Below are 16104 nucleotides of genomic sequence, written 5' to 3'. Positions count from 1 at the left end.
AAGACCCTGATGTCTGTGACAGGACTGTTGGCCATGGTGAACTGGGAAACTTCAGCAGCTGAGGAAGATGAACAGGGAATTTGAACCTCTTGAGAATCAAAATGAGAGGCGAGGCTTTTCCTAGGAACCCAAGACGCTTGTTTTTCAAATTGAATTTGAATGGTATCCCCATTTTCAAAAGCTCTGACCTAAGTTTTCTTAAGAGAGAGAGGGATATTTTCCATTCTCTCACATCTGGCCACAGCCGGAGGTGCCCAGACATGAGAGAAAATTCTTCCAGCCAGCTACTTTTTTTTCTACCCCAGGAACAACTCTATTGTACAGTGTGAATGCTGAGGTCCAGGAACCTTCGGGGCTTTGTACATTTTGTCAAGTTGGTGTTTATCTTGTCTGATCTGCCCTGGCTTTCTGCTTCCTGTTACTGTTTTCTCTTATTGTTGCTGGTGAACTCTGGCCCTTACTTGGATTATGGTGGAGTTGCCTTTGTCTGAGGAGGTATATGGGAGATTTTCCAACACTGGAGTGCCCCTGCCTCATGCTGTCATGGTGTATGTATTGTCCTGCTGATCGACCTCTTTTTGTTCTGTACATACTCTTAAAAAACATGGAGAAAAGTAAAGCTCATTTAGTTGCCCCTGTAATTAACAGGGGTTGCATCCCTGAAATGGTAAGTTGCATTGAGACTGTTGCCTTTGCTTAGCAAAAGGCATCTCTGCAAATGATTTTCAGGAAAATTCCTTGGAGTGGAAACTATAGGCACTTCTCTAACTGCTTACATAAATTAATATAGCAAACAAAAAAATTGGGGTTAAAAATCCCCAATATATGACTTCTTTGTAATCTGATAAGTATTTCTTTGACAAAAATAAATCACACAATTCTTAATATATAAATATTTCCTGTAAATACAGAAGAGGAAAACAGATATTTCCTTACTGAGAAATGATCTGCTGTGTGCCATGAATGTCTCCATTCTGATTTCCTGGGAAATCAGTTTGCACAGAAATGCATTAAAGGAATTATCTGATTCTTTCACTTATTTTATTCATCTATTTGTTGGCCTTTTACTACACCCCACACATTCCTTCTCTTCAATGGGTTCCTGACTTAGATTTGCTTGGCCCCAGCTCTGTGAGTCTTCCAAAACCAGACAAACCCAGCACTTTGCATGAGCATAGCTAACCTTTAAAATGGTTGCCTAAAAATCTATTACTTCCTCTGCTTCCAGTATCAAAATGTGTTTATCATTTCCTCATACTGAAGATCATCAAGCTAAATGCCACGTATTATGGCAATAGGCACAAATATTTACAATCAATAGAGGCTATATCTAATTTGAGGTAACCACACCCACCACACCCACTGGGTAAGGAATTCAGCCCATTTCAGGCTACACTTCCAGCTCTTCTAAGGAAGAAAGTCCAGCAGGTCTCGTCAGTAATGCCTTCTCATCACCTCTGATGGCTCTGTTCTCATTTTTGCCTAGCAGCTCACAGCAAGGGCACGTTAAAAAGCATTGCCCACATAGGAAATCTGAAATTTGGTGGTTCTCAGACATGCTCCTGGATTTCCTTAGGTCAGATGTAATTCATACTAAGACTTCTGCTGAGAAATTCCTGGGAAGGACAGATCATTGTAATTTTTGGCTTATGGAATGAATCCTTTTTTATCAAATAGCAGCATCTTGGTTTGTTAACATGACAGATAACAGAAATGCAGCTATGTGGGGGGGATCCTGAAAGTGACCCGACAGTAAATGGTCTCAGAATTTGGAATATAGGCTGAATTTCAAGTTGAAACTAACTGCACATGACCTAATTCCTCTAACCATGGTGGTGCCCTTCCTAATTTAATACAGCATGAGCTACCAATCAGGTCCTTTACTGTGTATTTTCTTCATAATCTACAAGCTACATCACTGGAATGTGGCCACAGACATCTCTCTCCACATCTACTGGACATCAAGGCTGAAGTCCTTGTCCCAGTGTCACTGACTTTGGGGAGCACTCACTGGAGCAAGGCTGTGTCTGACAGAGTGAAGGTGTATTTTGAAAAACCTTTGAGAGAGCTTGGGCTAACTTCCTGCTTCTGGAAATCAAACCTCTGTGGTCTTGTTGATCAGAAATGTGGGCTTATTAGGCAGTAGTGTGACGACAAAAGTCATCAAAGGAGGAGAGGAAAAAAAACACTCTGCAGGTTGCCTGTACCAGGGACATTAAAGACACAATGAGTGACACTCAGCTCAAAGACTGTTTTGGCTTCTCTCAAGATCTTGCCTGGTTTTGCCATTAGGTTTGCCAAGGTTTGCAAGGTTTGCCAACCTCTGCTGAAAGCACTGTGGCTTTTCGTAGCAAGACAGCATAAAACCACACCTGAGTTTATGTTATTTGAGGCATTTTCCTTGGAAAATTTTCTCTTTGTTGCACAAACATTTATTTTACAGGAAGTGGGAGTAAGTCTGCCTTTGAATAATAATGATTACATTACAATAACTGTAAAATGGATAATAACAGTAGCCAACTAGAACTGGCCAGGGGGATGATAATTCAGCTTTGTGACAACTTCTGAGGTTTTACAATTTATTTTCATTTTATAATGGAATGAAAACAAAACCTTCAGATATTTTGTTTTCAATTTAAGTCTGTCTTGCTGCTCTGTCAGAAATGACCAGAGGGTCCTGGACCTCAAGAATTTGTCCTTCAAAGTATTTAAAAAATGCTTCAACTTCCATGAATCAGCACTTTTTCCTGGTGGGATAGTTCATCAAAAATGCTCTATCCAGAAATTTTCCTAACCCCAGAAGTTCAAAATCATGAGTCATATCCCCCAAAACATAGTTGTTACAAGTCATTCGTTTTATGGTTTATCAATTGTTTCTGGCCTGTCTTCTCTCCAACATACCTTTGCCCTCCATTCTCTATGGGTGTACATTTGTTTCCCACCCTCCTCCAATTCTTCTCTCCTATTTTCTTGGGCTTTCCTTTGTTTCTCATACAGCTACTTGGCTTTTTTGACTTTCCCTAGCTTACACACAAGCAACAATGCTGAAATAATACTTTTACAGGATGCTATGACAGGGATTTGCCAGGAAAGAGGTGGATGATCTCTGCGATAGACAGTGGTCACTGCAGGGTGGTCTCAATGATGTCCTGCAAAGCCCCGTCTGGCTTCTTGTTGATTTTCACTCATCTTGGATGGCATTTTCCATCGGGAAGAGTTGACATCTGTCGGAAGGCAAGAACATCTGCTCTCATGCCCTCGCTGGCTGCAGACCTCGCCAGCTCGGCAGCGCTTGAGGAAATCAGAAGAGCCACACGGTAATAATTATCACTCAGTGCTTGTGGGGCAACTGCTATGTGTGCAATGTCTGTGGTTTGGTTTTGGACTCAGCTGGCTCCGAAGTGGCTCTGCAGGACCCGCGTCTAGTTCTGGCCAGCTCCATGTCCTATGCTGCACCAAGGCATGCTTTGGAAAGACAAACTGTCTTTTCTCTAACATTTCAAGTGGGAAGACCCTATTCTTTGAGGGGAAGGCAACCTGGAAAACGAACACCAAGGAAAGGAAGTAAGGCTGTTCATTCAGAAAGATGCAGAAAGGAGATAAATACCTGAAAGGACTTAATGTGACAGAAAGCATAAAGTGCTCTCTAGTCAGGTGGTCTTTGTATGAATTGTCTCATGCACCTCACCATGACATATTGTGAACACATTCAGCCAGGGACAAGGTCCCCATGTGTCCCCAGGAGTTTCCACCCTTTTGGGCATAGTCTCAAAATACAATTTTCCTTGCAAAATTGTTGCAAGACTGATGTGGGGTTTTTCTTAATCTCTCATGTTCATGCATTTAAACAGAGGGCAGGGGGAGAGAATCACAGTTGGGAGCACCATATGGAGACAACACAAGTTATTCTTGTTCCATCGTTTTCTTGACGTAGATTTCCTCTGTCAAACGTTAATTCACATTGGAGACCTCATTCTGCATTCACACTCCCTGTTGCTTCTTCCTTCCTTGGAAACATCAGGAGGGACTTATGGTATTACTACAAGCAGCTTTTTACAGAGAAAGAAATAAATTGGGCAATATGCTCCAAATAATGGAAGAATGAATTATTTCACCATTTTAGCAGTTTCCCAGGAGAGAGACTAGAGGGAGAAAATGCACTTAACACTCTAATATATTAAAATAACAAGAACCACAGCAACCTCACCCCTTTGGACTTGAACCAAATGGAATGGTTTAGGTAAATATCCTACAGATTTCCAAGTGGCACACTCCATCAGAGAACATTACTATGCATGGCAAGGGAAATTCCCCATATTAATGATATCATGAACTGGCTCAACTAATCTGGAGATCTTCTGTAAGGCCTGGTTTCTGGCAGATTAGCTGAATATTTTCTGGAATGTGAACTCCTCTTTTAATGTTGAGTTTGACCCTGTTTTCATGGATGGTATTCCTGGAAAATTATTTTCTTAAAGCTGTATTTCGTATATATTTTCTAATGAGAGTCGTTACTCCCTTGTATTCCTAGAACAGGTTTAAAATGTTCTGAGCAGTAACTGGTGAGATGAAGAGAGTTGTACTTGAATTTTGAGAATTATTTGTAACATACACAGAACAAAGCAAAGTAGCACTGCGAACGTAAAGTTTCTTTCTAAGAGCTTGAATAAGAACATACAAATGTCCTCCTAGATTTTGTTCATATTTTTGCTGAAAATTTTAATGGCAAGTTTTTAGAGAGCAAAAGTGGAATTAAACTAGAAAGCAATTGCACGAAATTCTATGGTATACTTTGTGTTTTGATATAGCTGAAAAGGTCTATGTGTAGTTATAATTACAAAAATGAAGACCCTGAGCCCTCAGTGAAGTTTGTGTGCCCATATGGAGCCCTTTGAGAAGTGGGATCATACAACCCAACCTTTCAATAGCCTGCACTCTTGTCTGAGCCTGAATGGACAACACAGTCCTGAGCATTACTTATACAAGTCATTGCTTCACATGTAAAACATAAAATAGATGGTCTCAGGAGGCAATTTCAGTGTGCGTTTGTTCCAGAGCTGAGTTTCCCTGGTGGAAACACCTCACCTTTTAAACAAAAAATTAGGTCTCTGCATTTCTGCTGCTCATGGATAGGGTCTCAAGCAACTGGGCCCCCAAAGTTAGAACAAGACATTGACTCTAATCTTAATTATTGGAGGAAAAAACACTGAGGTAAGTTAACTAGTTCTGAAATGGGGCTGGAGGGATTGCTCAGAAACCAAGTGTTGAAGATGGAGAGGGTCTGGCTTTTGAGGACAGAGCTGCTCACAGCAGCTGGACGAATGCCCGCTCTGGAGCTGGAGCATGAGACAGTCTGTGAACTTGAAACACATTTTCCAACTTTATGGGATTTTCCTTATGGCTTGTTCTCAGCAAAGCAGCATTATTATTGTAAATAGATGCTCTTTTTGTCCTGTCTCCCAGGGGATAAAAAATAATGTTATGTTTGAACATGTATGTTTTCCCACTCATTCCTAAAGCTGTTCTTTCCCTTAAAATCTGCAGAAAGCTGAGTATGAGCAGATACTGTTAATATCATTACTTCAGAGTTATAGCTGGATGTCTGTGCCAGAGAGTCTTTAATAAGAGATGTGGCCTTCAGTCCCTCAGAATTGCAGGGGCTGGAAAGTAGTTTTAGTGAGTCACCTCAAGCATCCTCTTGCACTGTGGCAGGACCTTTCTGTCCAGCCCCTCTGCATGGATCTCTTTAACTCTTTCAGCTGCCTAAGTGCTGGCTCCTGTGCTCATCACTGGAACTGTTGTTTCTGTGACACACTTGCATACTCTCCTGAACCAAGAGTGAGGATCCTGGTGCTCCTGTGATGCTTTTCCTCTCCTGCTCCCAAGCCATCACCCTCCTGACTGTGCCTCCTGTGCCACTGTGCTTGGGACTATTTTTACAGCTGTCCACCTCCCTCCTTTGGGAGTATTTGTTTTTTTTCCCAGTGTTTCTCCTGTCAGTGAATGACTTTTCCAGCCTGCTCTTCCCTTGAGGCTGGTTGGTGCATTTCGTATTTATGGATTCCTTGCTGTGCCAGTCCCCAAGGCAGAAAAGCAACTCTGGGACAACCTCACTTCTGCATCTGCTGGTGCACTGGACCCGCATGAAGTCTGGGGAACAGTGCTAGCTGAAATACCAAGCTCTCATGGTCTTTCATGCCTTCACCTTCGCTGGGATCCCAAATACACCATTATGGCTATGGAGACTAGCTGGGGAAACCACTTCCCAGCAAGTGCCACAGGGTGCAGACAGCACTGTGTCCCCTGGGACCCTTCCAAGTCATCTTGCCTACTCTCATATGATGACTTTCCAGGCCCACAGTGATATCTGCTTAAGAAGGTTTTGCTCTTGGTCATAAATCTATGAGTATATGTACTACAGAACAATTACTAAGGAAATGCCATCAACGCATAATGAGCATTTCAGCCAAAAGTTGTAGCAACCACACGGTTGGATTGAATCATTGGGTACTCCCCCATGCTATGCTGACCTGGCTGTGTCCTCACTGTTGAGACATGATGGATGGTGCGTGGGATTACAGTGGGGTGTAGTAATTCCTTCTCAGATCTGTGAGAGCTTTCCTGTCCACCTGGGCACATGGGAAAGTCATTGGCTGATGAATGGTGCTTGTGCATTTTAGCACATGTAGACATTGCACGTAAGGTCTGGTCCCTGCATTCAGCCAAGGCTGCTGGTAGCGCGGCTCGTCTTGAGTGAGATTTCTGAGTCTGAATGTGAATAATGCTTGACAATAAATAGGGTAAATTAATGTCCTGGTTTGAGAGAACCAGGATAAAAGTTCTCTGGAGTTCCTGGCACAGGTGGCAATCACAGTGGTGAGAGGGGCAGCTGTGCCTATGGGCAGGTAAGGATGGGTCAGGTGGCCAAAACAAACCAATCATGGTATTCCTTCCCATGGTGCTCAGTACATAAGGGCCCCTAAGGAGCACAGGAGAGCTATTTGCTTTTGTGGGGGAATTGTTGTCGGCTTTTCATCATCTCTCCCTGTGTTGCTGGTGTTCCTGCCTCCTGTTTTGGTACTGCAGAGGAGCACTATTTGACTGAGCAAATTGTTTTATCCTGGAAGGTATGGGTCCTATGTTAACATATTCTCTTGTAGCTTTGAGTATATTTGTATAATTATATATGTATCTGTTTAGCATAGTTTAACATCTTCATTGTTGCCGTCAGTATTATTCCTTTTTTTCAACTTCAAAGTTTCTCTCTCTGGTTCCCTTGTTACCCTCCCATGGGCGGGTGGTGGGGGATTACAGAGAACATCTCTCAAAGTTTAGTGGCTGGCCCATCCCTAAAACTTCAACTATTTATTTATTTATTTGTTCATTTATTTATTTATTTATTTATTTATTTATTTATTTATTTATTTATTTTGCTTTTCATTATTAGACCTTATTTCAAACCCTGTTTTCCTTGATTTTATTTGGGGGAAAAAAGAGAGATAGATATCAGTTCATAAATCCAGTCTAGGAATCATTCAGTGTCTCTTGGGATAAAACTTGGGGTGACAACTCATGAAGCTTTCATTCTTCAGTTACTTACTCCCTGACTTAGCTGGAAGACTCATAGTTTGGGAGGAGACTGGTGAGCAATCGTTCTTAAAAGCAGGCTAGAGATATAATAACTTGGATTTTTTTCATTGCAAAGATAAATAATAATTTGACAGGAGGTGTCATTACTGTTTAATGACTTTGTCTGAACAGAACAATCAAAGGAAATATGTTTGCTCTTCCTCATCCCTTGCCATTTCCATGATGTCATTAGGTCTGGCCATAACAACTGGAAAGTTACAACAAAGGAAGGGCACTGCCTTCAGGGCAAAAAATACACAGTGATGCCTGGTAGCAATGATGTCTATCACTAATACAGACTTCAAGGTATCAAGCTTTGTCAAGACAACAGAAAATGAGAAGGAAGTTTTAGTGGAGGCATTTTGCATTGACTTAATAAGCAACTAAGCCATTGTAACTGAGTAAAAACTGCTGCGTCCTGTAGAAATGAGGAAGTTTGTACATGTCTAGGAATTTCAGTTGCTTAGACTTCGTTGTGATATTTCTGGGGGTTTTTTCTACGTATGGAGCACCTGCTATTGAAAAGCACCTGCCTGGCTGTCAACATGTACCTGGTCTGACACAACTTGTAAGTGGTTTTGCCCCCGGGGCTGGCTGGCTGGCCACGTGTACTGAGTCAAATATTGATTTTAAGACAGTGGATGTGATTGTTACTTCAAACTGTAGAGATTGTCCTTCAAGAGCCAGAGGCCACAGTTTCAGGTTTGGTTTCCTCAGCTGAAGTGACCCTCTGCAATGTTATGTTGATTAAAAGAGGAGGGAAGGACTAAGACTGACTGTCTTGGAGTAGTGAAGAGTCGTTTTCTCATCACTTCCACTGCTAACCTTTTTTGTGCTCCAGACAACTCCCTCCATGTCTCTTTGCAGCAGCTCATCGCTGCATGAGCAAAATGTCAGAATTTGCTTGTTCATTAATATATCAGAAGAATCATGTCAAAGAAGCCCCTTTCTAAAGCACTAAGTAGAAAAGTGCCGGATTTGGCCAAATTCACACCTCAGGGATTCAAGTCTTCATTTCTGATTTAGCAGTGAGCAGTCTTAAGATAATTTACCGTTCATCAGACAAAATTCAGGTCTTATCCTGGCCTCTAACAGAATGTGGTGTCAGTTCACATTTTACTACCACTTGCAGAAGTCTTTTTCATTAGCTTATGGGAACACTTGGTCTCCTTGATATCTAGTCCAACCTCCTTTTTTGCAAGCCTTGTTAAAATATTGTCCTCAGTAACTTCTGTGCAGTGATATGTTCATTGGATTAATCGCAAACCATGAGGAAATATTTCTAAGTGATTTGACTTTCTCATATTTCCAACCTATTCCCTCAGGACTGTCGCTGACCTTAGGAAAACCCCTGTCATTCTACATCTGAACCACCCATACACATTCAAATGATGTAACTCCATGCTTAATATTCCTTGTGTTTCATGTTACCCTTCAAACACCACGCAGCTAACACAATAGTAAATGGAGGTTTTGGTGAAATTTAGGGTGGATAAGTCTGGATGAAGTAACATGGCTGCTTCATCTACTCCTCAAAATCCTGTCACTCTCCTTCCTGATGCATGCTGTAGTTTCCTTATTCTCTACACTTAATTTTTAGACTTGAAGTGTTGCTTATGGTGCAGTGTTGTCCCCTGCTATGCTTCACACTCAAGGACATCCATTGACTGCTCATACTAGGTGAAGAAATCTGTTCTCTGCATTGGGCTGCAGCAGCTTCTGGGCTGTTAGTTGAGTCCTGGGTGATCAGCAAGATACTGGTGGGTATGGCAGGGATTGGTGTAGAGCTCTTTTCTGTCTCTTCATAGCCTGAAGTTTTTCTTGCTGTGAAATCAAACCAGGAGTGACAACTGTACAAAGAGAAGCTGTGTAATGGAGCCAGAGGCAAAGGTAGGAAGCAGCTCGGGTGCTGCAGGTTCCCCCCTCCCAACAGCTGCATCTCAGTAGCACCAGGGCACAATGGGGACTTTGTCACCACAGTGCTCAGAGCACTGCTGCAGAAACCATCTGACTGAGTCAATAGGGTCACGAAGCATGCACACACCTCTGCCTCCATGGGCTTCAAGTGGATTGCGCACCCACGGGACAATACAGGAATGTGTGTGAGGAAGAGAGATACGAGTGATAGTTATCTCAAGTCTCCGCATACAGTAAAACACCTTCAGAAGGAAAAGGTCTTCAGATGCTTGGGGTGCCTGTTTCATCTGAATGTGGAAAAACTGTGATGATTCAGGCAAAAATCCCCTTTTCAATATAAAGACTGTTTAGGCTTCCTGGATTTGAAAAATCCTGAGGATCACTAGATCTCCTCTGACTTATGTGCCACAGGACACAGAATTAAACCTTCTGTGGAGAGCCTAAGAATTAGTCGTTCTGTAAAGTTTATCTTCAAAAAATCCAGCCATGAAAACTTTTGAATTGCACTGGTGGGTTTCTGTTATGTTGTACTTTGAATGTTTTACTGAGATTCCTAGTTTATTCTGGATGATACCAGGAAGATTGGAAAATTCCTTTTAGTTCCTGAGAGGTGAAATGAACATATCTGTTCTGTGGCTGCTAGTCTGAAGAGATACATCTTTAGAGTCGATTCTTTCTTGTCTCAAGGGTAAAGTTCAAATCTGTACAATCAAAATTGGATGAACATTAAAAGAAAGAAAGAAAAAACCCCACTCTGCAAACTTTCATGCAAATAAACATCACGGCGTTCTTTCAGTGCTATTTATAGCTCTTTCAGTTTAATGACCCCGAACTTTGCATGAAGGGTTTCTCTAATATGCTACCAAGACTGTTTATAGGAGACAACTGTCTCAAGAATGTGGTAGTGTGAAGACTCCCACGGCAGCACCCATACAGAAATCACAAGTCTCCTTGAGCAGTCTTTTCCTGGCTAATAAAGTTTCAGCAGGGGAAAAAGTAACGGTATGACGTTGAAGTCATTGGTTACACACCATGGCAGACAGAGATGAGTTGAAACTAGTGTGCATTGGCAATCAGTTAAAAATGTCAGAAACGTGGACAGATGTGCTCTTGTGCCTGTAACTGGAGAAATTTGGGATGTTATGGCTCCCATCTGGTTTCTGCCAATTCTGGTGGTTCCCCAATGTGAGGAGACGCTAAAACGCAGCCTACTTCCAGATGTTCTCTTCTTGTGGGAGGACACAAGGAGCAGGGATTTGAGTCAGTCCTGTGGCACATGGGCAGAATATAATAGATTTATTGGTTTGCACAGGTACAAGCTGACTGCTCTGGGCAACAGAAGTAGTATTGCTCCTGTGTTAACAAAAATGCCAGAGCAGATCACCCTTCCTACGTGGCTTGCCTGGCCAGCAAGGTTGGGATCCCTGCTCTGTGAGACCAGTGAGTGCTCCAGCCCACTTCATTGCAAAGTCAGACAGTTTAGACTGAATCATCACTAACAGAAATTAAAAAAGTGTCTCCTAATAGCAATTAATGACTGTCTCCTGTATTGCTTTTAATTTACAGAGCTTCAGTCAGGGCTGAACTACTCTGTATGCTATTCATTAGCTGATCACATGCCAGAGCTAATTTTTTTCAAATGGATTCACTATTTATAAATATTCACCAGTTTGTGCCGACACATGAAGGGAGGGAGGGATGTATTTACGCCATCTACTTTACGTCTTTAGTGCAGATGCTTTGCAGTTTTCCTTTGGAGAGATTGGCCTCTAAAGCTGTTTCTATGACATTCATCTATGTGCTATGCCTGAACTAGACAGTTTAAGGCTCAACACCCTCTTCTTAGACTTTGACCATCTAATGAGTCCATTCACCTTTGCCAGCACAGTGGGTCAAGTTAGTTGCATGGCATTTATAGTGCTTCCTGATAGTTGAGGCTTTTAACATTTAAAAAAATTCACTTATAGAATAGAGCAGAAAAGAATAGTTCCAGTTGGAAGGGACATACAGCCTTTATTTAGTCCAACTGCCTGACCGCTTCAGGGCTGAGCAAAAGTTAAAGTGTGTTTTATTAAGGGCATTGTCCAAATACCTTAAACGCTAATAGACTTGAGGCATCGACCACCTCTCTAGGAAGCCTGAATATAAATTTTAGGGTGAATAAATATCATACTAAAAATTGCTGGCTTTTTAGGGTTCATGAATATCAAATTGGATGCTTGGTGCCTGCCTAACTAACAAATAACACATCTCTCTTCTGTATTTCACGGAGCAAGCCAGTTAATTTTCGGTACTATTAAACCAACTCTGCTGGTAGTTGAATTGAATTTTTTTTGTTAGTACAACCTCAGCCTTAATTAAACATTCATAACCTCACATAGCTAGACACAATGCAAGTCACCCTAGCTGGGAGACCTTTGCTCACGGAAAAATCAGTGTTTGATGTTCAAAGGACGGAATGGAACCAGCATGTTAAAGCATCTACTCACTATCCAAACAGTCCCTATTGTTACAGTTATTGCCAGTAATATCCTGTTTGTCACTGGGATAGCACTTTGGTTCGCCTGCCCTAGAAATAGCCATTTATGTTGTGGCTAAACCCTTTTAGTGTGGGACTTGGACATTCACCAAAGTTAAGAAAACCTACTCAGGGCTCTGGCCTCCAGCAAAATCCCTTCAAAATGCCTTGAGAAATAACCAGGCTTCTAAAGTTCCACATATCCAATGAAAGGAACCACGTTTATGTCCAAGTAACAAATTTGTGTTCCGCATCTGTCTGGCATTGTCTTTGACTATACTCTGCATCCATCACAGCACAATCTTGGCAACAGGCCCAGCACGAATTCATTTTTGTGGACTGTGGGTGAAATCTGTGGCAGAATATTATTAGTGTGGAGCTAATAACTGGTTTGGACTCTTGCACTGTGCAGAGCTATACATGGTACACCACCAACAGCTTTTTGTCCCAGGCATTGCTGTATCTGAGTTGTAAATGCTGTGTGAGTTATCTGCAGGAAGCCTGTTCCTTCCATGGTGAAATCCATCTACTGCCTTTGATTTTCTTAGAGGCAAGTTGAGCCCAAATTTTATGAGGTGGTTTCTAGCTTTCATGTGAGAGGCACTGAATAAGTACCATACAGATCTAATGCTGCTGGAGCTCAGCTCTTTGAAATATTCCTTGCTTCCTCTGGGTCATCCTTGTCAGTGTGTCCACCTGCTTCACCTGTGAAAACCTACCCAGGGAAGGACCTAGAAAGCTGCAATGCAGCAGGGCAAGAAAAGGTGGTTGGTGCTGTGGGACTGTGAACAGTTAATGCCTTGGCCACAGTCATGGTGCAGCTGGAGCTTTGCCCAGTGCTAGGCTGGACAGCATCAGTGTTTCTCCCGAGTTGCTGGAGTTGTGGCAGTGAGAAACTGCGCTGAAATCACCACTAGAAACTTTGATTTTTTTTTAATGCTGCCCCCTCCCCTTTTTTCCATTAAAAAGAAGGAAATGGGTAGATGTTCTGGGACTCACAACCAGATTGTGACCCGGTGAGGCAAGAGAAAGCACTTGCTAACACGCTACTGCTGGTAGCAATGCCTGGGTGAAAAAACCTTCAGTGGAAAGTGCAGGTTTGTGAAAATCTGCAGTAATTTATTGATTTTTGAGCACTTCTAGCACAGAAGAACTGAATCAAATACTTTCAGCTTATTTAGGAAAGCTAAAGCCGTTGGTTTTGGCAGGGGAAGACAAAGCAGCACCCAGGGGTTAATTCAGATATGATTTTCCAGAGCCTCAACAACCTTGCAGGATCTGCCCATGTGCGAAACTTCCCCATGTGCTGTGGTGCCTGTGATATCACCATGCCCAAGCATTGGTGTGCCTGTGGTACTGCCATGCCACCTCTCCTTGACCATGTCATACCATGCAGAAGGATGTGGGAGGGGCTGTTGCAACAAAATATCCCAAAGGCTGTAAAATGAGAGGTAAAATTGCCCCAAGTGAGCCCTTTTTTCTCTCAATACCACAGTATTTTAAATAGGTTATGTTACGCTTTATGCCATGTAATATTTTTATGTTTTATGAGTGGGATTTTTTTTTTCCAGCACTCTGCTCCAGAAGTCATTTCCCCTGCTCATTTCTGTGTGAAGTTTTGGAAGGAAATTGGTTTAATAAATGATGGGACTTCTCAAAAAAATAGAATTCCATTTTTGATCAATGCTAGTTTTGACCACTACCCTTGGATAGGGTTTATCTCAGAATAGCACATTAGTATACAGAGCTATTTTTTCCCTTTATCTTTCTGAACTTTCTCACTGAAAACATTCTTAGATTATGTTCATGTACTATAATAGCTAAGAAGGCAAATAAGAATAGCTGGAGATGTTTTAGAAGTCTAAACCTTCAAACGCTGAAGATGTAGCTTAATTTAAAAGTGCACGCATACTGCATTTACCTGGCACCCTAGGGAAATAAGGATTATGCAGCAGCACCCTTCGTCTTCCCATCCTTCTCTCAGCCCTCTCCTCCTCAGTAACTTGAGAGTCCACTGGCAATTTCTACCACTTGTGGCAGAGAGGAAACAAAATCGGATCAAGTCCCTGTGAGTCACTTGCAGCTGGGTAAGGGAAATCAAGAGTGGTGATCCCACCGAGACCCTGCCAGTGCCTCTGTGCATGTGTGTGTGTGTGTGTGCACACACGTGTGCCTCCACACTCACATTAAAACCACCCAGCCTGCAGAACGATGCATATGTGGTCTGGTACTGGCTCCTGTGTGAGTTTTTCCACACACAGACTTTTTGCCAGGCATGGGAGAGAGTGAAGGGACCGGTGTGTTGCCAGGGAGCGAGGCTGTCGGGGGGACAAGCAGATCTCAGCGTATTATGGGAAAGTGGGTGCTGTTGCAAAATAAGACATATAAATTCACGCAGCCAGGCTTCCTAAAGGTTTTGGGGTCATGGAAGTACTTATTACCATTGTGTAATATTCTTTTATCTTGCTTGGGCGAAGGTTGTTGTTTTTTGTTTTTTGTTTTTTTCCCCTAAAATGGTTGTTTAATTTATCTAGTGGGAAGGGTAGAGGAAGGAGAGCATTGCCTGCATTAGAAGTGATGCTGCCCACTCTTGTGGTGGAAAAGGTCTCCACATTGCCATGGATCAGATTCAGCAATTACACAGTTTTCTTTTTCTGCTAGTTCGAATGCTAAACCTGACACAAAGCCAAAACGAAAGCGGAGATTTTCCCATTACAGAATACCAAATCTATGATAAGCCACGCCACGAAAATTCAGTTTTTAAGGAGGTGGAGAGAGAAAGAGGGAAACTCCTACTGCTGCTGCAAGATAAGAAATGAGTTTTGCAGTGCTTCTAGAATCTGTTTTTTGGGGTTCTTGTAAACAACAACAACCGTGAGCCAAAAGGGGCAGTGAGAAAAGAAAAAGAGTGGAATTTGGGATAGGAAAATTTAAGCAGAAGTTTGAGCAATGGTTTTAGTCTCTCACACCATCTGTGTGATCACTTTGGCCACAGCTGGGTAAACTAAAGAATTGCTACAGAACGAGGCCTGTGAATATTGTATTTAATCTCTGGCTCTGTTTTGCACAGCGATGCAATGAACATCATGGATTGTCTTTACTGTGCCTGTATATTTTTCTTAAACTACAGATTCCCCCACCACAAAGTAGTCAAACCAACCACCACTTCTGTTTTCGCTAACATCACATTATAGTATTAAAACGTGTTTAGAGATGGAGTAACAAATGTCTCTGAAATGAGGGTTATATTCTGACAGCACTGAAAGAGACTATGCAGGTTTTCTCAAAGATTACTCCTTAAATAGGATGTAAGTGTTATAATTTATGCATCATTTGCCAAGATCACCAATAGCATATATTTTTATGTATATGTATATATATATATAGTAGTATTCATCATAACTGTAGCCTGCAAAGTTCAGAATTTTAAAAACAGAACAACAATACAAATACATGGAGGCTGAATTGTATTTGTTGTCCCCAAATCCAGTCGATTGAATTACATGCCTAAGGTTGCTTATGCACCAAAACAAAAAATCGGCATCAAACAAATAAGTTCTCTGAATAAATCCTGTATTGCCCCGTTTGTATGAGATGCCATCTAAGCTGCCTGGCTACCCTCCAGGCCTGGATCACATCCCCAGACAAGAAGTAACCCGTGCGTCCCCTTTGAACCATCCTCTCCTCTCCTCGATGTTCCTTTACCTCCCACCTGGCCCTCCCACGGCTCTCGATTAAATTACTTTTAAAGCACTTTCTTACCTGCATAGTGGTCAAACACAGTGGGGACGTACTCCTCTGGGAAGGCATCGTTAGCGTAACTCATCAGCAAACAGGTTTTCCCAACCGCACCGTCCCCGACCACCACGCATTTTAACATCTTCTTCGGGTTGTTGCTACTCCCATCAGGGCAGTTGTCATCTTCTGTCTTGCAGTTCATTCTTGCTGTTGCTGCTCCCAGGATTTCCAAGTGCACATCAAGGAAAAATGAAGTGCGATTGTACAGACTTTTCCTGAGCTTGGAAGGAAGGGGGGGGGGG

The 16104-nt window shown here is 42.2% G+C and overlaps 1 protein-coding gene across 1 annotated transcript in view; it reads right to left on the bottom strand.

Annotated features, from left to right (window-relative positions):
* RHOJ (ras homolog family member J) overlaps positions 1-16004 on the bottom strand; it is a 54567-nt gene extending 38563 nt beyond the window's left edge. Inside the window, exon 1 of the mRNA XM_009875924.1 lies at positions 15827-16004. Coding sequence (XP_009874226.1) covers positions 15827-16004 — 178 coding nt within the window. The remainder of the gene's footprint in view (positions 1-15826) is intronic.
* Between the last annotated feature and the right edge of the window lie 100 nt (positions 16005-16104).

This window comes from Apaloderma vittatum, unplaced genomic scaffold (assembly GCF_000703405.1).
Source record: "Apaloderma vittatum isolate BGI_N311 unplaced genomic scaffold, ASM70340v1 scaffold8079, whole genome shotgun sequence".
Lineage (NCBI taxonomy): Eukaryota > Metazoa > Chordata > Aves > Trogoniformes > Trogonidae > Apaloderma > Apaloderma vittatum.
This window is presented reverse-complemented; position numbering and strand designations above follow the sequence as displayed.